Raw genomic sequence first — 25,374 nt, 5'->3', positions numbered from 1 at the left:
ATAATACGACCTGCAGATTATAGCAACATACTATTTTATTCGTCTTTCGCCTTCTGTGTTCTCGATAATTGTTTATTTGTTTTGATGAATGTCATATATTATTTAACTTGAATTATATTTTTCTCTTCGCTACTGCAATTTTTATATTTTTCACAAAAGTCACATAGTTCCTTGTTTGGTTGAAAAAAGCCTATATTATAATGGGTATTGTTCCTCTTGCAAACCAGCAGCATCCTTATCTATATCCAACATGGGTTCTTCAGCATCAGGAAATGTACTTGTCACATTTTTGAAAATCTGTAACATTGCAAAAACAAAAATATCATAGATCTGATTGATATACTGTTGTGTTAATTGAAAGAGTTTATTATTGTAGGTGCATAAAATAAATACATAGGTACATAAGATAAGTCGATAATAATAAGTTTCATAACAATAATAATATTAAGGTTAGTTTTGTATATCATTTTAGTATAATATTTATCACAAAGTCTTACCTTTTTAGAAGTTTTTCAGCTTTTAAAGCTAACTCCACCATCATTCGAATCCTTAAACTCATATTTGATAAAAACAAAATACACTGCACTACATTACTTGAATCAAAGGAAACAATAATGTGTTGTAGAATACGTCTGGATGCGTTATCAAAGTCTTAACACTGAATCATTTCAATAACTGCCTGCTATCACAATAATAAAAACAATGCCACATTGCATTCACCAAAAGAATGCGTCTGATGCTCGGGTTTCACAATTAGTCATGGATAATCATTTGCAGATACTATGGTTTTACATTAACAATGGAAGTAAATCTTTGTATTGTAAAACCCAAATATCTGTCTTTTTAATGAGAATTTTTAAGTTTGCAGTAACTTCAATTTTACATTATCAAGTTTATGACTTTTGCAGTTGTTTTGCATTTAAATCTCGAAATTGAAAAATTTGCACTTGCTATGGTTTTACACTTACGGTGCGATATTATCATCAAATAAACCTCGTCGTTTCCGAAACAATTCCGGTGTGTTAATTATCCACCTTCACATCCCGAATCTAGACGATAAACCAGATACTAAAAATAAAAGTGACAGTTTGTTTTCACATTCAAAATGGAGGGAAGTGATAGTACATAATAATGTAATAGTAGTTAGTACATGTACTAATGTAAACATAGATAATCCATTTTAAACATCATATCATTGCATCAGTAATTTTTAATCAATATGCCTCTGGAATTTAGTCATTTGAGGGCCAAAAATGTTGAGCAAAAGAAAAACCTTCTTTTATGCAGTTAGGCCTTCCCCGATCATGAGAACACTCAAAAAAGTCGAGACTGAAACTAAAATTCCAGAAGGTATGTAGCTAATGTATTTCAATGGCGGTTCGCTCACGGCAAGACTGGAATCTCTCAGTTTCAAAACGTTCGCTACTAAACTGAAGAGACACGATATGCTAGTCTCCCAGTCTCCCATAAAACAGTGGTGCCAATCAGTGGCGGCCGGTGATTTTTTGGATTATAATTTTTTAGGGTGCGCTGGAAACATACCTTATTGGAAAATGAAATCAATTCGGCATTGTTTTTGATTTGACAAAACGTTATTGACATTTGGGAAATTACCTGTATATTTTATATTTTTAATAAAACATGTTGCGAGTTACTTAAATCTTTATTGGATTAGTTTTAAGGAGCGATTGTATCTCTTATAGTAGATAAATACCTCTTACTTTTAACGGAAGCCATCTTATTCTATATAAGTAAATTATCTTAAGCAATTTGTACACTGTATGAATAATGATTATTATGAAACTGCACTTTGTGAAATAGTATTAACCCGGCACCTGCCTCAAAAATCGTATGACGCACCATAACTACGCATGAATTTCATTATCGTCTTTGTTCTATACTAAAAAAAGCAATAAAAAATATGTCACAGCTCCAGTCGAGAACCCAAAGCCATTAAGATAATTTCGACACACTAAAAAACCGTAATAAATCAGTTATAATATCAGAAACACTCGAACAAACGAATGCTATCCAAATTTGAAAGAACTTACCGCAAGACGCCATTTTGTAGCCAATAGTTAGAGCTCTGCGCGGTGTGTACTATTTCGACACTTGTGCATTACGTTCCCACGAATTGGTGTTACTAATTTTCAAGTGCATATCGATAAATCACATATTAATGTCTTCGGGTTGAGTCGTAAACAAATATAAAGGGGACCCTTTTAATATATTTAAACTACACAAACACTTAACTTATTGAATATTATTGATAAATTAACACAAACTCACATATTAAAAAAAAAACAAATACAATAATAAACCTATTTTAAAATTCTTTTGATGTGTGATATATTTTAAAGCAAGGTGACAGCCATAACGCAACATCACACGTTGGGCACATATAGCGAGAGAGTTTTGTTTTTTTCGGATTTTTTTTAGAATTCCCGCATACGAAACATTTTCTTCTAGGCTTATCGGTATTTTGTGTCGGTAAAATGTATTCTGGCAAATGTCCCGTTGCACTTTTGGGCAATAATCGTACGGGATTATCGCTAGTTGACGCTGTCGGCTTGGGCAGGGGTGCATTTGAAATTCTCACACAATATTTGTCCACTAGTTGTTTTATTACACAGAGTTGAAAATCGCCCAATGTTTTTTTGTCACATTTAATAAATTTATATAAATAAAAAGCATTTAATAAATATAAGTCGATCATATGGAATGCGACCTTTTTATACCACTTGATCGACTTTCTCATACACGACAAGTTGCTAAGCATCATGTCGGACTTATCTACCGTACCCATATTTTTGTTATGTGAACACATTTTGGTTTTTCAATGTTTTCGCCAGTTCTATAGTTCACTTTTCCCGTTGGTCCAAATGATGCATCGTGGAGGGTGGATAGCATGTGAACATCCCTCCTATCGTGCCATATCAGAGCCAAAAGTGGACTATTGTACTTAGCCTCGGTATCTCCCTTTTTCAGTTTGCTGAACTCTGGCATATCTTTACGATTTTTTCTCACTGTACCGCAAGCATTCGTTTTGTGAGAGTGAAGGTATTTAAAGAGCGCCGGACTCGAATACCAGTTATCACACCATAAGGTGTGACCTTTCCCGATATAGTCTTTCATTAGTGTTGTCACTACCGCACCGGAAATACCGAGATTTTCATTGTCTTGTATGTCAGTCCCTTCCCCACAATAAATTATAAAGTCAATAATATACCCTGTCATTACGTCACACATCACAAACATTTTTATTCCAAATCGATGTCTTTTGGAAGGAATGAATTGTTTAAAAATTAATCTACCCTTAAACACGATTATGCTCTCATCTATGCAAAGATTCTGATACGGTATCATCGTTTCCCTAAAAATTGTTCTTGTGTGTTCTAACAGTAATCTAATTTTAGCTAGTCTATCATTTGAGGCGGTCACACTAGGATCAGAAAAATGAAGCATTTGTAAAATAAGTTGGTATCGATTTCTAGCCATTATTTTCCCAAAAATGTCTGCATGCAGGTAAGGATCGGTACTCCAATGTTCCTCTATCGACGTGTGCTTATTTCGAGTCATCAGCATTGATACGGCAAAAAATGTATACAACTCCGGCACTGACGTGTCTGTCCAATTGTGTGACCGCGATTTCGGTCCGAGGTCTCCCGCACTGTACGAATGGTTAAAAAATGTATTCGTTTGGTTCACTATTTCCGACATTATATTTTTATTCAAAAAATGTTCAAAGAAAAGACATTCGGGAGAGGATTCGTTCAAGTCGTTCGATGTCACGCCAGATCGACAATCATTGAATTCGTGAACTATTGGAATATACGGGCCAGTTCTCCACGACCGCAAAAATTCAATTGGCTCGTCAGAGTCCGTATCGTCGACGTCATGATCAGTCTCATGCTGTTCCAATTCCTCTTCCGACATATCATAATCTGAGTCCAATTCCTCATTAGTACGCACATTTTCTTCCTCCATATTTACGCACTATAAAACTGTGAAATGTTTTTAAAATGTTTAACTACAGTATTAGGGAACGCCAAATCACAGAAATCATTAAACTCACACACAATAGTTATTGATATCAGTATTAATTTTCACATTCACTAAAATGGGACACGGTAGACAGTACAAAAAGTATTTTAAAAATCGCGGTAAAATAAAATCATACGTTCAATAGTTAATCATGCCAGTTTTAATGTGATAAGTACACCAGACAGCAATAAAAGTATTTATCATCGATTGCGGTAAATATTCAACTTATATGCGATAAATACAATCCCGCGCAATGGCCCGCTCGGTTGAAAGTCTGTCGTATACTGCGCAGTCGCGGCGCGCAATTCAAACTGATTTCTGTCGACCGGCAAAACTTGGCCGTACGAATTGGTTCGAAACTTTGGTGATTATTTTATATTTAGAACCAATGCTTTTGAAATATGTCATAGGTGGCAGGAGAAGGACAAATCAGGCCAAATTTACGTGAAAAAATCAGTCCCGTATGATAAATATGGAAGCGGTGACATCGATTTATACACATGCGCATTGCGAAATTTGCCTGATTTGTACAAGGTGTGTGACATCGGCGCCGGCCGGGTTAAGGTTTATTAGCTTATCACTAGAATTCATGAATTAATGAAATAACCGACATCATTTCGCGTTTAGTCAACACACGGGATAATGAAATATTAATTTTCTCTTCAAATTTGTGCCGAAAGTGTCCCAGGAGCAACTTCCCAAGACCTTGGTTGGCGTGCACTAGAGTGTGCATGATCCCTACTTCCATTGTCCACTTCCACTTCCAAGTCAATACTCGGTGAGAAAAGACCGTCTCGCTCGCCGTAAAATGCCGCAAACTTTTTAAAAGCTGAGAAATTTTCCCTCGTAGATACAAAGTCGCTATGGCCGACCGGTCCAACTGAGGGTCGGACCGACTTGAGAAGCTCTTCCCTTTCAACCGACATATGGGGACACTCCCAAAGGATGTGATCGGCATCCTGCAATTCGCCACATAAGCAAGTCGGAGATTCTATTAAGCCAAGCTGACAGAGCTTGGAGGCAAAACCACCATGTCCGGTTAAGAACTGAGAAGTCCAATGGTCTGGAGTCAATCTGGTTATCTCCATGCACCACTTTATATTAAGAAAAAACAGGTAGGTTGTTAACTAAGACTACAAATTGCAGATAGTGCTGATACCGCCACGTTTATACGTGTATGGAGGACCCCTTAAGGGCAAAGTACGAGCGAAGCTATGGATGCCACATTCATGGTTCTTATAGTCCGCCAAGCCAAAGTCCTTCTATCGCCGCTGTATGAATACGATGATTTGTATTAATTAACTATAAATGTTGTTTCTTTTGGGCTCAATTCTTTGAAATCGCTGTAACTTTCAACTACCTGGCAAAAAGGTGACTTGGACGACCCTTAAGGTAAAACCCAGGCAAAGGCCAAGCATTCTGCTGCGGGCAAGAATGATAGAGAGGGGTGGACGTTCAGGGGTAGATTGAAAGGGACAGCGATAAAGCCAAAAAAGGAGACCTGGCCACGGCACGCGGTAGGTGTCCAGGCTGGCAAGGCAGTAAGCCCTAGCCTCCGACTCGCGACGGACTTTGTGTCCCGCTGAAAATCAACTTCGCGAAGAATATAATTTGTTGATTGTGTACCTACCTTTTAAAAACGATTTCTGTATCGACAGGAATCGATCAAGTTAGCCGAAGCCTCCGATACGCGACGGACTTCGTGTCACGTTGATTCTTAAATTTTAATTGTCACAGCCTACGGCGCCCATCATTAATAAATTTAGGGCTGTTGAAAAATTATAAACCGTGTAAAACTTAATACTGTGTATCTGTGTGTTGTGTACGTACCTTTTTTTTGTGAACTATAAGTTAAAAATAAAACTTTGTGCTACGAACAACGTGTGTTTCATTGTGAGGATCCACCATAATCAACTGTCAAGGCCTAACCTTACACTGAACGTGCTCTACCCAAACACAAAACCAAGCTTCAATTGACCGCCCTAAACAATTTCAATCACTGAGTTAGTCGAAGGGTGGAAGCTGGTCATGTGACTCCCACGTACCGACCGACGGCACGCTACCAGGGCGACATTGACGCCCGGTCGACCGGAGAGTTGAGCGCGGAGGTCGGATCGGGCTGTGCGGCCCCGACTCCCCTCCCTACCCGGACTTCCGGGGTGTCAGTGCTACATAGTTAGTTTTTAAAATTCAATTAAACCCTGCGTAAACCAAACCATTATTTAAATAAACGAATATTCAAAAAATATTTGTCTATAAAATATTTAAAATTATGCCATTAAATCATAGAATATTTAATATCTATTTTGGTTTGGTTTAGGCAGGGGTAACATAAATTTAAAAATACCAACCAGCATCATCTGCAATTTGTATTCTTAGTTCAATGAAAACAAATAAATATGACTGACAAAAATTAGTGTGCATTTATGTCGGATTTTGACAGTCTACCTCCACCCTTTGTCCCATCTGGTTTCCAACCTTTTTTAAGTCATAACACACTTTTATAACAACCAAGAGACTTTTTCATAAAAAAAGCATTTTTAATACATATTGTGAAGAAAACACATTTTACATGTGAATTATCAATCAATACATTTTCTCTCATTTTGTCTATGTTTTCATGAGAATTCTCAATCGTTACATTTTCTTTTATGTCCCTGTTTTGTTCATGTGGATTGTCGATTATCACATTTGGTTTCCCTTTACTAGTCTTTGTTAATTATACTTTACTGTCAAACTTTCTATTTTCTTTGTTTACAGTTCAGTTTGAAAGCCATGGGTTGGGAACTAACCTTAAAAATTTAGTCTTTATTAAAGTTTGAATCTCCCCGATGACACTAGATCCCTTCTTAGGTTGGACGAGGTATTTTAAGTTAGGTCGGTTGAAGGAGCACAGGAACCACTTGCAGTTGGGGATTCCCAGTTGATGAAGAATGTCAAGTCGGACACGAGGAGCTGCCGTGGCTGTAAGCGCCAGAATAGGAACTCGAGGAAAACGGCTTCGCAGCGTGCTTAGACGTTTGTAGTCTGGTCTGAAATTATAAACAAATCAATGTTCCATAAAGGTGACTGTGTTGTGATAGGAGTGGAAAGAGCTACCGGTTACCTTAGTCCAGCAGTGAATTAACCGTAGTATTAAACTAGTATTTAATAGTGGTTTTAGAGATTCAAAATTTTGAAGCCATTTGTCATACCTGAAGTCATGTCCCCACTGTGAGACGCAATGCGCTTCGTCGATTACGAATCTTGCGATCTTGTCTCTCGCATATAGTGCGTCCAGTGTGGCCTGGAATTTTTGAGAAGCGGAAATCTTCTCAGGCGTGACGTACAGCAATTTGATGGCGGGCTCTTTGTACGACAGCTGGCGGTATATCTCGTCTGCTTTGTTGACTATTGCGTCGCCAGACATGTGAGCCGCTGGGATCTACACATCAGAGGACATTATATGTATACATATTCCACATAGTAATTAAAAATAAATAATAACCATTACATAATATAACAGCATTGCTGTTAGCTGTTCATCAAACTCATGGGCCAACAGATATTAAAAATACAATGTATGATCAATATCAAAACATTAACTCAGCTCGAATCTTGTGTCAGATAGGGAAATGTATGTTTATGGAAAACAGAGTTATCATATGGGCTTCCACCGAGTGGACGTTGTATTGATAGATCTTTGTTTTTACGAGAAATGGATATTAGCCACTTGATCAATCTATTAGGTCCATATTCTGGGTCCAAACGCACATTGAAAAACATGTTTTTTTTTCAGAGCTGGGATTTGAACCCGAGACCCACAACATTCTGTAGAATCTGTAGAAATACAATAAAATATATTCCAGTATTTCACTATTCCAAAATAGAATTGTACCAGGTATGTGATAAATCAATCGGTAACAGTTACTACACATAGATACAAACATGAGTATTTTTTTACTATACTCATATGCCCGCCTATTCATGGTAAGGGAACAATAATAGCTACTCACATCTAACGAGTTAAGTTTGTAGACTTGATCCAGTATCAAGGACTTCAAAGGCGAAACTACGATGGTGACACCAGGGGTCAGAATGCCCGGTAGTTGATAGCAAAGAGATTTACCTGCAAGTCAGTATATTAAGATATCATATACATTAGAAGCACCTCTTCGTGACCACATTCGTGATTCATCTCAATCACTCATACCACTGTATATGGCCGTCAAAAAAGTATTGATACTTATTTACAAGTAGAAGGCATATATCGAGGGCTTAGTGTCAAACAACACTATCTACAAAAGTGCAACTTTACAGGAGAGCCAAAAATCGTTATTTTAGATTCTTGTAACTTTACAAGGAAAATGTTTATTTAAAACCTAATGTTAGTATTTTATAATTTATTGTGTATTGTACATTTATCTTGCTTATGATGACGTTAAAATTTATAGGGATAGTTTTTAAAAAATATGAAAACAAGGGTAACTTATGTAATTAGCGTTAAACTTTACTGACGATTTAATAAGAAATTAGAAAAGATTGACATAACGTTGTTTGACTATCATGTAGCCGTAAATGTAAAATAACGTTATCTCAAAAAAAAAAAAAAAACACTTTTTTGTAGATAACGTTGTCTGACTTTAAGGGCCCGCTGAAGAGCCCGCCGTTCAAATATAATTTAGTATAAAAAGGACCTCGGCGTCGTAACTACGTCAATTTAAATCGATCTTTTCGCAAAAATCACTAATCATCAGAGATTTTATTTCAAGAAATATTATTATTATTACTGATAATTTCTGGCGCAGAGAATTATTATTATTTTATGAACACCTGCGACATGAAGCCGATCAGAAAACAGGGCTGTCAAAATAATATTAAGCATTCATATTTTTTAAATGTTAATTTCATCATGGTTTTTAATCAAACCTGTGCAAGTACGTACTGATAACTTGGGTGGATTTTGTAGCAAACATACTATTGATATATATACGGGTATATTATTATTATAACCCAATTCAAATTGAACATAGGTTGATACTCAAATACTATTATAGTATGTTTATGATTTCGAGAAAATAATACGATGGTATAATTAATCCATATCAATTATTTGAAAACATTACATTCGCACTTTGCACAAAATTACAAACACATTCGAAGTTTGCCGCACACGTACAGACCACGTGATATTTGTTTACGCAAAATCGTCGCTTTTCAAAATGGCGAATTTGATTACCAGATTTTACTGCGATGAATCAGTATGTTCCTTTTTGTCTTTTTTTATTCGTAGGTTTGTTTACTATGTACACCGAGAAATTTCCATTTATAAACTCGGAAACGATTTTTACAGAAGAGTTTTGGAATATAATGCAACCAAAACTGGAAAAAATTCTATCATGGGTGTTGACTTCCTGAATTAGCTAACCCCAGGTCCATGCCACTACGTGAACCACAGTGGATATTAAGCCATTTCCACACTGGCAACAAGTTGCTGGCAACCTCATTAAATTTTACGATACTTACCATAATTGCTTAAGAAATTTTACAATAATTATCGTAAAATCTAACGAGGTTGCCAGCAAATTAACTTGTTGCCAGTGTGGACCCGGCATTAGATGCACAAAACTTAAATAATATATATTATAAATAAAAATTTAAAATTATAAATATATATTATGATTTATGTCTTCGACAGCCCTGATGAAATAAATGTGAAATATGAGTCGGATCAGTCACAGAGCAAATTTATTAACACAAACAACTTTGACACGACCTTTTTATATTAACTAGTAGACCAGATATTATGGACCACATGTTAAAAAATCATATTTTCAATTCTCAAGGCCATTTCTGTAGAACGTCCTCTTAAGCACTCGATATATGACCTCCCAAAATCATTAAATTACTGGTAAAACACTGTTTAAAGCAGATTCATCCATCATAATGGCACAAGGGTACAAGGCAAAAACAGGCTCATCGACAGAATGATAATTTTGCAAGAGAGCAAAAAGAAGAATAAAATCGTTATTGGTTGGAAAATGGGTTTAATATTAATTAAAAGAATTTATATATTGATGTCTCGTTTATTTTGGAATATAATGAAAGTGAAATTAGTGATGAATTTGTAATCAGCTCGTTTGTGTTTAGTTTATGAACCCGTTTTTGTGCAGTTTCATCCACAATGAGCTGATTTTTGCCTTGACTACGCTCCCTTCATTTATGAAGCAATGAAATCGATTTAGGTAGTTTTATTGATACTACCATTCTTGAGCACTTCCTCTGTTGAACAAATTGGAATTTAACTCTAGAAATGAAAAAAATGAGCCTGTTTTTGCCGTGTACCCTACAAGTATGATGAGGGCAAACCATCATTAATTTTCTTAAAAATGTATGTATTATGTATGGAATTGATTTCATATATAATTTTTTCACGTGTCAATAGAACTTAGGCGATCATCGCTGTTATAGAACAAGTAAGCAATGTAGATAATAAAACACTGTTTAAATATTTATTCACTCATGTATGGCGGCAGGGTGTCAGCGATGATAATATTCATTTAATATTCAAATGGACAACATGATATTTGATCCAGCCAGAAATTTAACCTGTGGCTTAATATAGAGGAGTGTGATAATGACAAACCATGAGGTTTTAAGGGTATCATGGCTTGTCTGGAGTTTCCACAATGAAATCAACATAAGTTTACCTCCTCCGGTTGGCATGAGTACAAAGCAGTCGAATCTCATGAGGGTGGCATTAATCACTTGGAGTTGATTCGGTCGGAAGGACTTCAAGCCAAATTTTTCCTTGAATTGCTCCATCATTTCTGACGAATGAGGATAATTCATACCGTCAAATTCGCCTAAAAAAATTGAATTATTATAGTTATGGAAATGTATCAAATAAAATTCACCATAGGATTATTGAAGACATAATTATTACAATCTATAATATATAATAGTGAATAGGTTTCGTTGTGCTTAGTTCCACACATTCTAAGGCATAACAGATAACGGATCTTACTCCGACCTACCACATCATCCTAAACCTCGCTGAATGACTAAAATGTTATCAGACTGATGCTCCCATCCCGTAGCATATTTTGAACCTTAAACGAAAATTGTCAGTTAGCAAAATCTGCCGAAATCGCCAGAGCAATGAAGTCAACTCACGCGTACAGTGCTAGATCGGTAACCGCATGACTCAATGAACATATTTTATTATTTTCTACATGCATGTGTAGGCATGACTCGCGTGTTCTTTGTTTTTAGTGGTTTTCTCTGTGGATTTCCTATTAAATTATTATTATTATTTTATGGTGTTTACGTCTATTATCTATGGCCTGCAGGCTGGGTTCTGTTCAAAATATTATCTATGGATGCAATATTGCAAGTAATTTTAATGTACGCAGACGTAGAAAATGTTAAAATTAACTGAAATTAGCATGGATAATGAATAATAATTCAAAATACTAATACATTAGAGTTGGCACTCTCCATCATTAAATTTATAGAGATGGTGATCATTCAAAATATTCTGCGGAATGACGAAACCGCAAACTAAATTTGTCGCCATACCAGCATGTGACAGTACGTGACGTGATCATAATGTAATTGCAGCATAAGACTCAACAACCACAACGAGCATAAGAAAGCCTCGGTACAACAGATAATCGTGCTATTTAAAAACACAAAAACTTAACAACCGTACAAGTGGACAATATAAAAAAAAAATTCACCTGTGACTCCATCATTCTTAACATTCGAATGAAAGTTTCCCATATTACAGTTGGCATTGTTACTAGGCACAACAGTTTTGACCGGGACAGCGACTTTGGTAACAGGCTCGTTATCGTCTTCCATAAAATCCTCAATTCTATACTCCGGCCAACCGTCTGCGTCCACAATCGGTTCGGACATAGGTTGAGACGAAACACTTGGCACTATCGCAGTATTTCTATTTGTCGTGTAATTATTTTTGTTAGTGTTACTCTGGTTACCGAATGATACATCGCATTCCAGATCTGTTAAGTCAATATTTCCTTCTTCCTCATCACTATCCATTGAATAGTTCTGCATACCCACACTGTTTGATCTGCATTCAATTTCCGGCGTAAACGTGTTTTGTAATGGCGTAACTTTGGCGCACGGTTTAGGCAGAGCTGTCATTATCGGATCGGGCGTCTTCGGTTGGAACATAACCGAGCTGTTGTTATTTAACGGTTTCACTTTAGATGATGAATCATCAGTGACGATGGGTCTTAAATCTTTCGAAGCAGTTCTTAGCCTGTCTAGGGTACCAGATGGAATATCTCCGCAAGGAAAGTCTACCGGGTTAGTGGAAGCACTCAAAGAACTCAACCGGCTCGGTTTTTTAAAAACAAATTTAGCTTTAGATTTATCAGTCTCAGGTACAAGATGACTGTTTGATAAAACAGTTTCATCATTCATTTTGGACACTGTTTCACAGTTTATATTATTTATTTTCCTAATTAAATCGTTTTTATTGATTGCATTAACATTTTCATTTGCAGAATTAATATTGTTTATTACAGGCATAATTAATTCATTCTTATACTTCGAATGAGATACAGAATTATCATTTTCCGTATTACTATTCACACGGTTAGTGGATAGTTTTGTTGTGACATCTGGTATCCGTTTCTCTTTGAGTACTTTAGGACTAAAATTTGACTTAGTTGCTTGTGATTGGCTGAATTTTTGTGAACTACTCAAACCATCGGTCCGATTCGGGGTACTAAATTTCCTCAACGATTCAAAATCTGACAAATCTTCTTCATCTTCATCCTTACAAGACTCCGTAGATGGAATATTATATTCTATATCATTAATAATCTTATCTCTCTGTGATGTGTCTTTTGTTACAGAGCTAGTTTCAGACTTAATATTATGGTCATCAGGTCTATGTTTATGTTTACTAGGGCTACTTTTAGATTTCTTCAAATCTGCGATGGCCGAATTTTGAAGTTTTATCGTAGCTTTTAATCGTTGCCGTAAACTTTTCAGGTTGAGATAAGTATTGCTGTCGAATCCGGGGAATTTTTTTAACACCGATATGGGTATACTGTCAAAGGAAGCAGCTGTTCTTTCTAGTATTTCTAAATATGAAACTTTACAGAATTTGACAGATTCCTCCAGATCTTGTATCCTTTTCTGAAAAAAAAAAATTAAAAAAATACATTATTAGTTTCTTACAATCGGTTTTCTGACAGTTTGCATAATAATTCATCATCTGTCCGCCTGAAAAATGACTGCATCGAAAACAAACAATGTGTCAATCGCATGCTCCTTTAATTAGGTCAGATTGTCCTAATCAGCGAGATACCTGGGGATGTACATCACGGGAGACGGGAAACTAAACGAACTCAATATTCAAATGGAAATGGGTCAAGTAACTTACTACTCAATTCTGAATGTCTAGGATTCAAACTCGGTCAGAATCAAAAGGTGTCTGTTCTGTTCTCACGGTACTACCATTAGAATTTGAATTCTAATTCTTGTAAGTTTTATACTATTCCTTATAAATCGTTTTTAGTGACCGGTGATTCGCACTTCAGCATCTTCAGGCACTACAAATTGCTCAAGTGTTCAAGAATCTTATATAGCTTACAGATATTGTTATTTGCAATCTTTCAATACATAAACAGTAAGTTACTTTAATATGCGTCAGTTGTATATTTACCATAGATACGTAGTACCGAATGACACCAAAAGACGAAACTCACCATGCTAAAAACGATACATATGGAGTAGTACAAAACTTACATAAAGTAGAATCAAGTGTTTGACATATTATTTGTTCTCTGAGTGTATGCCTCACCGAACGCTGTCCACTCAGGCCTTACACTGATGGTCAGGTTCAGTATTTTATCTTATTTGGTGACTGTGACCCATTTAACACATTGATCGCCAACTAGTTTTACATAAAATAGTTAAAAAATGATTATTTGTTTCTAAGGTATTATTTGATAGGTTATGAAAGAATATAATGTTTTTTTTTAATTTTAATGATTTTTTTACGTAAATATTGGTTTTTATGATGTGCCGGCCACATGTGTTCGTCGCGGCGCCAACAAGTTAATTTATTCTATTACGCCGGGCCGGCCATTTCGCCGGTCACCTGTCCATATGTGTTGACGAGAGCATGGTGCCATTTCGCGGTCGAATTATATTTAGATTTAGATAGTATAATAAACAGAAAAGGCACAAATACGGAATAAAAGTTTTCAAATTGGGTAGTATAATACCTGGATACACATAAACTGGAAATATACGTATACATACCTTATAATCATTTTTGTAATTCTATTTTTTTATTATTTACATAATTTTTATAACTTACATTTTTATAATCTATTTAATTTTTATTTTTATATCAATAAAAACACATTTACAATTTAAAAGGAAAACTTTTTTTTTCATTATGTACATTCTTTACATTAGTGAGCCTATATTTTGTGACTGGGAAGACATATTTTCAGGCCAAGTGGCAGTAATATACAGAAGGGCCATGCCGGTCACCGCGTATCGAAAAATGCAATGCACGCGTGCCCGCCGGCGCTGTAGAACAACTCTAAGGCAGGTCTTCTTTGCCGGTCACCGGTGACCCCCATGGCGATCAACGTGTTAAAAAGGATATTTCACTGAATCCATCGGCATATTTATCTCAAAACTCTCATTTCCACTGACAATGCCAAAATTTTATAGTAAGAAATATTGACTCAAAAGAAAGTTTATTCTATTTAACAATTTGTTCTGCAACCCTCAGTAATAAAATAAGTACAAAAATACAATATTATAGATACATATAATTATATACCTTTTCCTGCGAACTCGTTGACAATAGCTTGTTTTTTGTGACACTATCGATCCATTTATCCATTCCGGCATCCATTTTCAAACTCTTCAACTTGACCTTTTCACCCTTGGGACTTTTTGTGCTGTTCATACTCACATCTGATGTGTTAATAGAACTGTCTTTAATATCGACTTTACCACCACTTGTTGACTTTTCAGATTCTCTCCTACTCGGTGCTTTCTTTCTCTCATCAGACTTGGTCTTACTCGTAGATAAGCTTTCATCGGCCGAGCTTATGCTGACTATTGAATTGCCTTCTGTGTTATTTTCTGACTGTAATAAAAATTAACAAAAATTTGACTTTGACAGCTTTCAGCTTTCAGCTTAAACCAAGGCTGACTATATTCAGGCCGGGGCACTAAGCTGTGAATTTCGATCGTAGTGCTAGATGTTGCTTATTCTTCGAATGCAACACTGTTTGTAGAAAATGATGATTGTTGTCAAATGGTAATACATTAATTAATTTGAATGAAATATTCAATTGAAAATCTTTATTTACTGCGTATAGGTTTATGCATTGCATTCGAACTAGCACTGCGACCGTAACTTACAATTCAGTGCTCAAAACTTTGAAGTGTCTGAATCATGACAGTTCATTTGAAACCTAAAATTACACAAAAACCTAATATAGCCTACTAAGTGCTTATTCTTGGTAGGCAGTGACGTCCCGTGGGGGTAGGCAGATTGAGCGTCGCTTGGGGGCGGCAAATCGAGGAGATTCATTTGGAAGACATTATATAAATAGCGATAATTATTATTTAAAAAATTCAGCTCCCTGGTTTTGTCGGGTTCGCAATGTCTAGTTTAGTTCCGTTGCCCTTCGACGTCCTTGGTGACCAGAAACGACACGTGCAAATTTGCGAATAATTACAGTCTGAGTTATTAACCAGTACGCACGGAAATTGCGTTGGTCGTCGATATTAAAGATGCACCCTCCTCTTACAGAGCGTCCCACCTACCACTCCGGGTCCACGATTTTAGTCTGTGATTATCGATTTAATAACGCCCAAACCTTTGCGATCTCAAACTAAACATATCATTACAGTAGAACATATTTCTTAGATATTGGAGTCATAAAAGGATGATAAAAAATACTGTATGGAAAATGGGGCGGCATTTTGTCTAGGGATGTCACTGATGGTAGGTTGTGATCAATGGCTGCGGTCCATAGATGTTGTAGATAAGGAGCATGCACAAATATAATCAATAAATTATTATGCAATAATATTCAATGATATGGTAAATTAAACTATAGTTCTTCTGATGGTTTGATAGTAGTGAAAAAAGGTGACTGTCCACAGAAAAACTAAGACGCGGCTCTATAAAACCGTCATACGCACAGTCGTTGCATACGGGTGCGAGTTATGGACGCTAAATTGATAGCAGCTGAAATGGTGGATTGCTTTGAGAGAAAGATCCTTAGGCGGATATACGGACCCATGAATGATGGTGGGGAGTGGAGAATTAGGTACAACACGGAACTATACCGCTTATACCAAGATTCAAAACTCTCCAACTTCATAAAACTACAGAGGCTAAACTGGGCAGGCCATGTCCAGCGCATGCCTGAGTCACGGATACCGAAGAAGATCCTCGAAGGAAACCCAGGAGGGAAAAGGCCAGTGGGAAAGCCACGCACACGATGGGGTGATAATATTACAAAAGATGCCAACCAGATACTAAAAATCAGGAACTGGAAAAGACGTGCGGAGGACCGTTCCGGCTGGAGGACAGCGGTGGAGGAGGCCAGGGCTCGACTTGAGCTGTAGCGCCATCGAAGAAGAAGAAGAAAAAAGGTGAGTATACGGAACAATACGCATTGTTATAAATTATATTAGAATTATTACAGCCAATACCTGAATAAAATTTAAGCATGAGACAAGAAGTGAGTCACAATGACAGGCTGTTGAGAATACAAAACTGCTTACATTTATTGGCTCCGCAAACATGTCTTCGTCAACTCCTAATTTGTTGAGCTCCTTCATGAAATTCTTTTGAAATTTGTCAGTGGCGAGCAGAGATGGAGAGGAGCCTTGATCTGTGATGTTGTCCAGCATTGAATAGTGGTCCAAGTTATTGCATTCTTCTCTCGTCTCTGACTTCAAATTCTGCTAATTTATATAAGAAATATTATTTATCGCTTCATTCAATTTATTTTGTCTCAGAAAAAAAAACAGTAAAGTATAGTGAAAAAAGAAAAAAAAAGTACAGTTGGAACCATGTTCATTTTTTCAATATAATCTCCTTAGAGCCAAATGAAATGAAGTTTTCCAAATAATGCTTCAAACACAATATCCCAGTTGTATAGAAGGATTTCTTAAGGTCCTCGAAATATTGCTGATTTGATTTGTCAAATTAGTCATATTTTCCCTGTTGAGAGGTTTTTTTAAGATTAGGGAATAGGCGGAAATCTGACAGAGCCCTGTTATTAATTGGAAATCAGTGGCACGCAGCGAGGCCATTACAGTTGCTGCTGTGTGGGCCAAGGCATTGTATTGATCAAATAAAACACTTTTCGTCAGCATTCCAGGTCTTCTCCGAGTTAGATTTTCAGGCTAGTAATAGTACTGTAAGTTTCACTCTTATTCAAGTAGGTAGTAAATGTTTTCAAGATTCAAAAATTTGTTTCGGTTTGATGAAAAAATATTTAAACCTAACATTATCGATTTTCCCGACAATTCCAAACATTTAAATTTAAAAAGTTAGTTTTTACACGTGCATGGATTTAGGCATGTGTAAACACGTATTATCGTGCAAGTTGCAAGATTGCATCCGCCGATTAAAAAAGTTCAGAAGCTTCTGAAGTATCACAAAATAATTTGTACTCGCATGGCGGTGCGCATGCGCTGTAGAATGTGAATTATTTTGACGTTTACCGATTATCTACCAACCTGTCCAAACCTGTCAAATAGTACGCCTACGCTTGAGAAATGAGATTGGAGAGACAGTCAGCACTTTTACGTTTAAAATACACACTGATGGTGCAAGTAAATCCATGCACGTATACGTGCGCGATATTAAACTAATAAAAATAGGTAACCGATAAAAATATTCGTTATAAAATAAATACCATTTTGTTATGTGATTTTGTCGGTTCTCGCAATTCTCTGTTGTTTGGTGAGTTTTCTATAGAGCTTCCAGAATCGCTTAAAATTATATTTGATAACTTGTCTGTAAGCAAAATGGAAGTATGTTTATTTCAAAGATGTCAGATTATATGTTAGTATTTTGACAAAGCTACTCGCTTTTATGTTAACAGTTAATGATCTTGTAATTCGTGTTCGGAAACTTGTACGTATGCAGTTCGCCGTATCACACTTCACCGTGAAATGTATCGGGAATATATGGCCGTATATGTATTAAAGGCCGTCCAACCATATAGGTTGGATCATATAGTACTGACATAAATTCATGTCTAAATAAAAAACGGTTCTTGTCGGTTTACAGTTTACAGGAAACCAGGAGCAAACAAATTTTGAAAATAGCTGATATACTGGATTATTTGTTAGGTTAGGTTAGGTTTTCATTCTTGAATTCATGAGGCATGAATATTGAATTCATATTCATATTGAATCGAATAAAATTGGAGACCGTATAGCAGTGGTGGCCAAACCGTGGTGCATTGGATGATTACAAGTGGCGCATTGCATCTTTGCGCCTACTTATTCTTTTGAAGTAGGCGCCATAATTTAATCCATTTTCATATTTTCAACACCTGAGTGCTCTCAGTTCAAGTCATACAGCCTTCTTCATCATCAGTTCTTCATCAGTTCGTCCCATTTTTTTTGACCGTTTACAATTGTAGGAATAAAATGAAATTAAAACTGTTCATCTCTCAGTTAGAAAATGAGGATTTGAGTCAATTTCCACACTTGAAAGAGTAAAATGAATGTGTTGCGGATAATAGCAATTTGACCAAATAAATATATTGAAAAAATCAAGGTATTGCAAGGGTCATTTGAAAGTCGTTTTCATGATTTGCTAAAGAAGAAAACTGCATGCTCGCATTTATAAATCCATTTTCACTTAGTGAACAAAATATAATGCAGATGCCTAGTAACATACAATTAATGGAACTGAAAACAAATTCATTTTTGAAAATTAAATTTGATGAGCTTTTTCCAGATCAAAATGCTTCTGACATAATTAATTTCTGGCATTCATTACCCTGTGAACATTTCCCAGAGCTAAGAAAATTTGCAAAAAGTTATATATGTCGCTTTGGATCGACATACAGATGTGAACAAGCATTTTCATCCATGAAATTGATTAAAAGCAAAACAAGGTCGCGAATAACTGATTCAAATTTGAAGAAATTTAACACCAAACATTTAAAGACTAGCGAAATCCAAACGCTCAAAAGCTCTCAGTGCTCCATCCCGCTCAGAGCTCTCTCTCTCTCATCACATCCAACAACTGTGGTCCAGAGTTATCTTCACCAAACGAGAGCAGCAGAGTGTAGCTGGTAGCACCATCAGCGGGGTCCATAACAGCGATGACCCTCTCGTCCAAGAGATCATTTCTGAGTATTGTAGATTGGTGCTCGAACAAACATGTGTTTTTTGAACTGGCATAAATTAATTAATTTAATTGCGTGATCGAGTTATTCCTTTTCCTCCCCTAAGCGAAGCAAATCCTACACTTATCCCTATTTTCCAACCCCAACCGAGAACGTAAGAAGGTTGAAAAGCTGCTTGAGTTGTATGGCGCATCTGAACTTGTTTGTGAAAAAAATTGGCGCACGGTATGCAAAAGGTTGGCCACCCCTGCCGTATAGTATACGGTCATCTCTTTCCGATAAGAAAGCTCACGGCGAACTGTGCCACGGTGAAATATTTTACATACAATTCACAAGTAACCCTTGTAATTGAGTACCTAACTTGAGTTTATTACCTAGAGTGGGTTCTTTTGATGTGATTGGTTAGTCTTTGCAGGGTTTTGAGTGTGTGTTGATATTTATGTTAAGCAGTGGCGAAGAGTGGAAGTAAGCTGTTAAAATCTAACATAAATAGTACACACTAAACTTTGTCAGTCATACTTATTTGTTTTTATTGAACTACAAATACAAATTACAGATGGCAATGGTTTAGTATTTAAAATTCAATTAAACCCAGCCAAGACTAAAACCATTTTGAAAATGAAAAAGGTATATACTGACCAACTTGGTTATTACGAGGAAGACGAGACAGACTGAATTTGCTTGTTATAAGCATTACTCGTTATATTGTTATATAACATATTAGTGACTGAGCCGCCGGAGCTGGTAGGTACCTTCTGACTTCACAAAGTTTGGATTTTTTACATGCAATTTCAACCATATCCGTGGATACTTTTTCAATGTTGTCGGCGTAAAACACCAATTAGGTACTTAGACACTTAACTAGTGTCATAAACGTAATCCGATCCCGGCGGCATCGGTCTAGTTAACTGCCCGGTCGGATTTTATTGCTTAGGGTCGAAAATGTTGTTTTTAAACGATCGACACATTAACAGTTTTGCTCGGTATACCCGAGAAGTAGCTCGTTACAAAAGTGAATAAATGTATGGAGAAAATCATAAACTAAAATGTCAACGAATGTTTCCTCATTACATCCGAGATCTCGCTATTTTAGGTTTTCCATAGTTGACAGCCTCGTGATTAAATTCCACTCGAAGACGGTGATTTTTGTTCATTTCCCGATACATTTTCCAGCGACACGCCACTTTATTGACAACTGATTATGTCGGGAATTTATTTTTTCACAATGTTTGCAACACTCAAACCAACTCACCAAAGATGGCCGCTTTAAATTTAAAATGCGTTTTAACCGATATATACAATCAATTTTCACAAACTAATCATAATAAGATTAACCGATAAACATATTAGAACTGATTTATTTAAATTTTTATGAATTAAGTTCTTTGTTTTAAGTTAAGTTTCTACACCTCTGACGGAAAGGAAGTCTTTTGACACTACGTATTTATCACGCTATGTATACTTAACTACATTATTTCAATTTACTCACCACATATTTACTTATCGGATGCATTCGAGTGGCTATAATTCGAAGCGAGCACAATTTTATAAAACTCGACACAGTCATAAAAAAATCACTTTTAAAAACTACCATCCGTCATTCTTAGGTAGTTGTTTATGTAAAAAACGACAGGTGATATTATTTACGTCGCATAATGATTTAAAAATGCACAGCACTATATAACTCACATTTATAGCAAGTATCTATAGATAACTATAATTATTCAAATAAACAATAACATTTATACGAATTCCCATTAAAAACAGTTAATTTTATCCGCGGGCATATTTTCGCATTTTCACGATCAACACTATGCGATCAACCATAGAATAATATTTCAAAATTTGATAATGTTACATATTTTTTATGGCTGTTAAATGATAATTTTTTTTAAACCAATGAAACTTATATACATTCAATTAACTCATATAACCCAAAAATATTTAAAAAGTATTCAACAATAATTGGTGTTATAATATACATATTATTTAAATCATTATCAACCAGGATCAATCCGCTGCTGGATGAAGAGTGACAATTCATATCGTCATCATCATCATCAACCAGGATCAATCCACTGCTGGATAAAGGCCTCACTAGCCTGATTCTACTCCTTTCTGTCATTTGAATTGCTGTATTTATCAAAATCGGTGATATTATATTTATCTACATATTCATATCGTCATCATCATCATCAACCAGGATTAATTCACTGCTGGATGAAGGGTTCCGCAACCTGATTCTACTACTAGCGGTTAAACGAATTTGTGATATTATACCTATTTCTATCATCCTTATCAACATCGACCTGAACCAATCCACTGCTGGATAAAGGCCTCCCTACCCTGATTCTACTCCTTTCTGTCATTTGAATTGCTGTATTTATCAAAATTGGTGATATTATATTTATCTGCATATTCATATCATCATCATCATCAACCAGGATTAATCCACTGCTTAATAAAGACCTCCACCTCCCTAGCCTGATTCTACTCCTTTCTGTCATATGAATTTCTGTATTTATCAAAATCGGTGATATTATATTTATCTACATGCTCATATCGTTATCATCAACTAGAATCAATCCACTGCTGGATGAAGGATTCCGCAACCTGATTCTACTTCTAGCGGTTAAACGAATTTTTGATATTATACCTATTTCTATCATCCTTATCAACATTGACCTGAACCAATCCACTGCTGGATAAAGTCCTCCCTAGCCTGGTTCTATTCCTTTCTGTCATTTGAATTGCTATATTTATCAGTGATATTATTATCTACCTCTCTATATATAATGTCATTATTATCACGAGCCTCAATAAGTCCACTGCTGGATGAAGGCCTCTCTACGTTGATTGTATTCTTGACAGTATTGAATTTCTTTATTTATTAAAAATGCTAATGTTATTTATCTACATATTCATATCGTCATCATAATGATCATCATCTTCAACCAGGGGAGGAAGGGTTCCGCAACCTGATTCTACTACTAGCGGTTAAATGATTGCTATATTTATCAAAATTGTTGATATTATTTTTACCTATTCATAATATCGTCATTATCGTCATTATCATCATCACCCAAGATCAATCCACTGCTGGATGAAGGTTATCCCAATCTAATTCTACTCTACTTGGTCATATAAATTGCATTATTTTTTAGATTTGTGATTTTATATACCTACCCATTTATATCGTCATTACTTATCGTCATCGACCTGCATCAATCCACCGCTGGATGAAGGCCTCTTTAAGCTGATTCCACATCTTTAGGTCTTATAAATTCCTATTCTTATCAGAATTGTTCTATTCCTCTCAGATATAAAATGTATTGCTTCATTATTTATCAACATTTGTCTCGATATGAATGTCCCGCACCGGGAAACTATATTGTTTAAGGTTAATTTTTAATTCAAATTTTGATTTTTTAAATATTATTCTAAGGCTGTAAGCATTTATTTTTATAGACAATGAAACAAAATAATGTTTAAATTCATTTTTTACACTGCTAACCTTCTTCTATTATCTCAATGGGACCCGAAGGAGATTAATATCACGTTATATTGGATCGCTATTTATGAAAATCACATAATATATTGCTTTATATTCGAATGATTGAGATGTATAATTATTTATCATATTTAACTGCACATACTTACACATATATTGTATTAAAATTAAAATGTCAGTGGTAGCCCATCCCGAAGGGAAAAATATGGCGCCATCTATGCATACTTCACAATTATATTAAAATCCAACACCGCCGAGCCGTCTGCAAGACCTAGCGAGACAGACTGGCGACCGCCAGCTGGCACAGCTAGTTGTGGAATTAGTATCAGAACTGCACAGTATGAATTGAATAATTATAAATGAATAGTTATTGTAAACTATAGACATTTTTTTTTTTTACGATAGAATTGAATATCGGACAAAGTATTCCCAATAAATATTTATTGAGTAATCAAGTGGCAAAGTAGGTTTGCTTTCAGCAGCTTGTTAAATTTCACGTATATTATTTATGACTAACTTCATTTCTATTGATTTCTATTATGAGATTGCTAAGCGGAATTTTGACGGCAATGAAAAGGGATTTACATACTATTATGTAATGATCTCGTTATAATATTATCATTTATACCAATCACCCATGACAATATTAATATTACTAGTGTGTTTGAGACTTTCAGCTAGTTTATTACAGTTTTATTTCCATCTTATCCATGGGAAATACTGCATTTTAGTGAATAGTCGAAATACGGGAGCATTGTATCTAGATCTGTACGTTTTTTTGTAAACGGCACGATTAGTGTTTTTAAAGTTCGCAAATGCTCTACAGAATCTAAAAAATGAACAAAGGTCATTAGTGACAGTGACAGACGGCCATGTTTAATTCGGCACCTTAGAGTCAAAGAAACGTATTTCATTTTTCTCTACTTTACAGGAGACCCCAAACACAAGTAAATTTACATTCCACAGACATTAACAAGAAAGGGTTTGCAGGAGATATGTATGTATCAGTGGCGAAGGGTGGAGATAGGCTGTTAAGATTCGCTATAAATAGTGCACACTAAACTTTGTTAGTCATATGTATTTGTTTTTATTGAACTAAGACTACAATTTACAGATGGTGTTAGTTAGTTTTTAAAAATCAATTAAACCCTGCCTAAACGAAACCATAATAGTTTTAGTCTAATTTGGGCGATACGACAAAATAATGCACACTTTTTCATTCATAGTTATTTGTTTTCGTTGGATTAAAAATACATATTACACATATTGTTGGTTCATTTTTTTATTTCATTAAGCCCTGCCTAAACCAAACTATAATAAATAAAAAATATTATTCTATCTATAAAATATTCAAAGTTATGTATGATTTAATTGCATAATTTTAGATATTTTATAGATAGACATGTAATTTTTGACTATTATCTATTATGGCTTGGTTTCTCAAGGTTTAATTGAATTTTTAAAACTAACCAACACTTTCTGTGAATTGTAGTCTTATTTCAATGAAAACAAATATGTATGTCTGAAAAAGTTTAATGTGCACTATTTATGGCTGATCTTAACAGCCTACCTCCACCCTTCGCCACTGGTATGTATTGACTTATATTTTATCCATTGAATTTTTTGATAAGTTTCTTTGTCACTTAACATAACGTGTCATTTAATGTCCAGTATCAAACGTAACTCAACATTGTTAAAAATTAAGATAGATTTCTTTGACTCGAAGGGGCCGAATTATGAAGTGATGTGAGTGACGTCAGATTGCCTACGTCGTAATCAGTTGATTAAGCTAATAAGCCGATCACCCATTGATCAGCTTCAACGGTGTTTGAAATTACATGCATACCGCGGTTAGTGTGAGATAATGATGCATCAAAATGTGTGAAAATTTCAAATTTTAAATTAACAATATTATTGGATCGAAAAACATATGCGCCGACAGAACAAGGTATTTAATATAATTGTCTACATGGAGTAAACTGTTTTCGTAAAAAAAATATAAGTACCTATATAAAAGCTCATGCGGGCATCTGTGGCATGGGTAATTATTTATTTTCATTATATTGCTTAACGAATTCACATTATGAAGCTACGATAGTAAATTAAGAGTAATAAACCTACTGGTGGATTTAAAAGCACTCAGATTGAGGTCCCATGGTTCTTTTTCCTTTTTGATTTTGTCCGAATTAGTTTGTTTCTCGTGTGACGTTGATGAGCTGGAATAGTATTGAAAAAAATATAATATATCAGCAAAATAGGCCGTATTACCTATTCAATAAAAAAAAAAAATTTTTTTTTTTGACCGTGCCTGATCCTATGGGATCATATGGGCCTCCACAGAGTAGAGGTTTGTATTAACAGATTTTGTTTTTTACGAGAAATGGATGTCAGCCACTTGCTCAACCTATTAGGTCCATACCCTGACTCACACACAAATTT

General features: G+C 35.5%; 1 protein-coding gene across 2 annotated transcripts in view; it reads right to left on the bottom strand.

Annotated features, from left to right (window-relative positions):
* The window catches only part of LOC147072978 (uncharacterized), a 45,379-nt gene that overhangs the window by 19,213 nt on the left and 792 nt on the right, over positions 1 to 25,374 (bottom strand). Inside the window, exons 2-10 of one of the 2 annotated variants that reach the window (XM_085945994.1) lie at positions 25,057 to 25,151; positions 17,976 to 18,076; positions 16,834 to 17,013; positions 14,867 to 15,178; positions 11,766 to 13,200; positions 10,734 to 10,889; positions 8,040 to 8,152; positions 7,239 to 7,468; positions 6,837 to 7,076 (exon numbers count right to left, since the gene is read on the bottom strand). In XM_085945994.1, coding sequence (XP_085802120.1) covers positions 6,837 to 7,076; positions 7,239 to 7,468; positions 8,040 to 8,152; positions 10,734 to 10,889; positions 11,766 to 13,200; positions 14,867 to 15,178; positions 16,834 to 17,013; positions 17,976 to 18,076; positions 25,057 to 25,151 — 2,862 coding nt within the window. Of the gene's footprint in view, positions 1 to 6,836; positions 7,077 to 7,238; positions 7,469 to 8,039; positions 8,153 to 10,733; positions 10,890 to 11,765; positions 13,201 to 14,866; positions 15,179 to 16,833; positions 17,017 to 17,975; positions 18,077 to 25,056; positions 25,152 to 25,374 lie in introns of both variants that reach the window. The other variant, XM_085945993.1, reaches the window with a different exon arrangement.

This window comes from Rhyacophila brunnea, unplaced genomic scaffold (genome assembly GCF_057557595.1).
Source record: "Rhyacophila brunnea isolate RB1 unplaced genomic scaffold, BYU_Rbru_1.0 scaffold_19, whole genome shotgun sequence".
Taxonomy (NCBI): domain Eukaryota; kingdom Metazoa; phylum Arthropoda; class Insecta; order Trichoptera; family Rhyacophilidae; genus Rhyacophila; species Rhyacophila brunnea.
The sequence above is the reverse complement of the archived record's forward strand: the minus strand, read 5'-3'. Positions and strand labels throughout refer to the sequence as shown.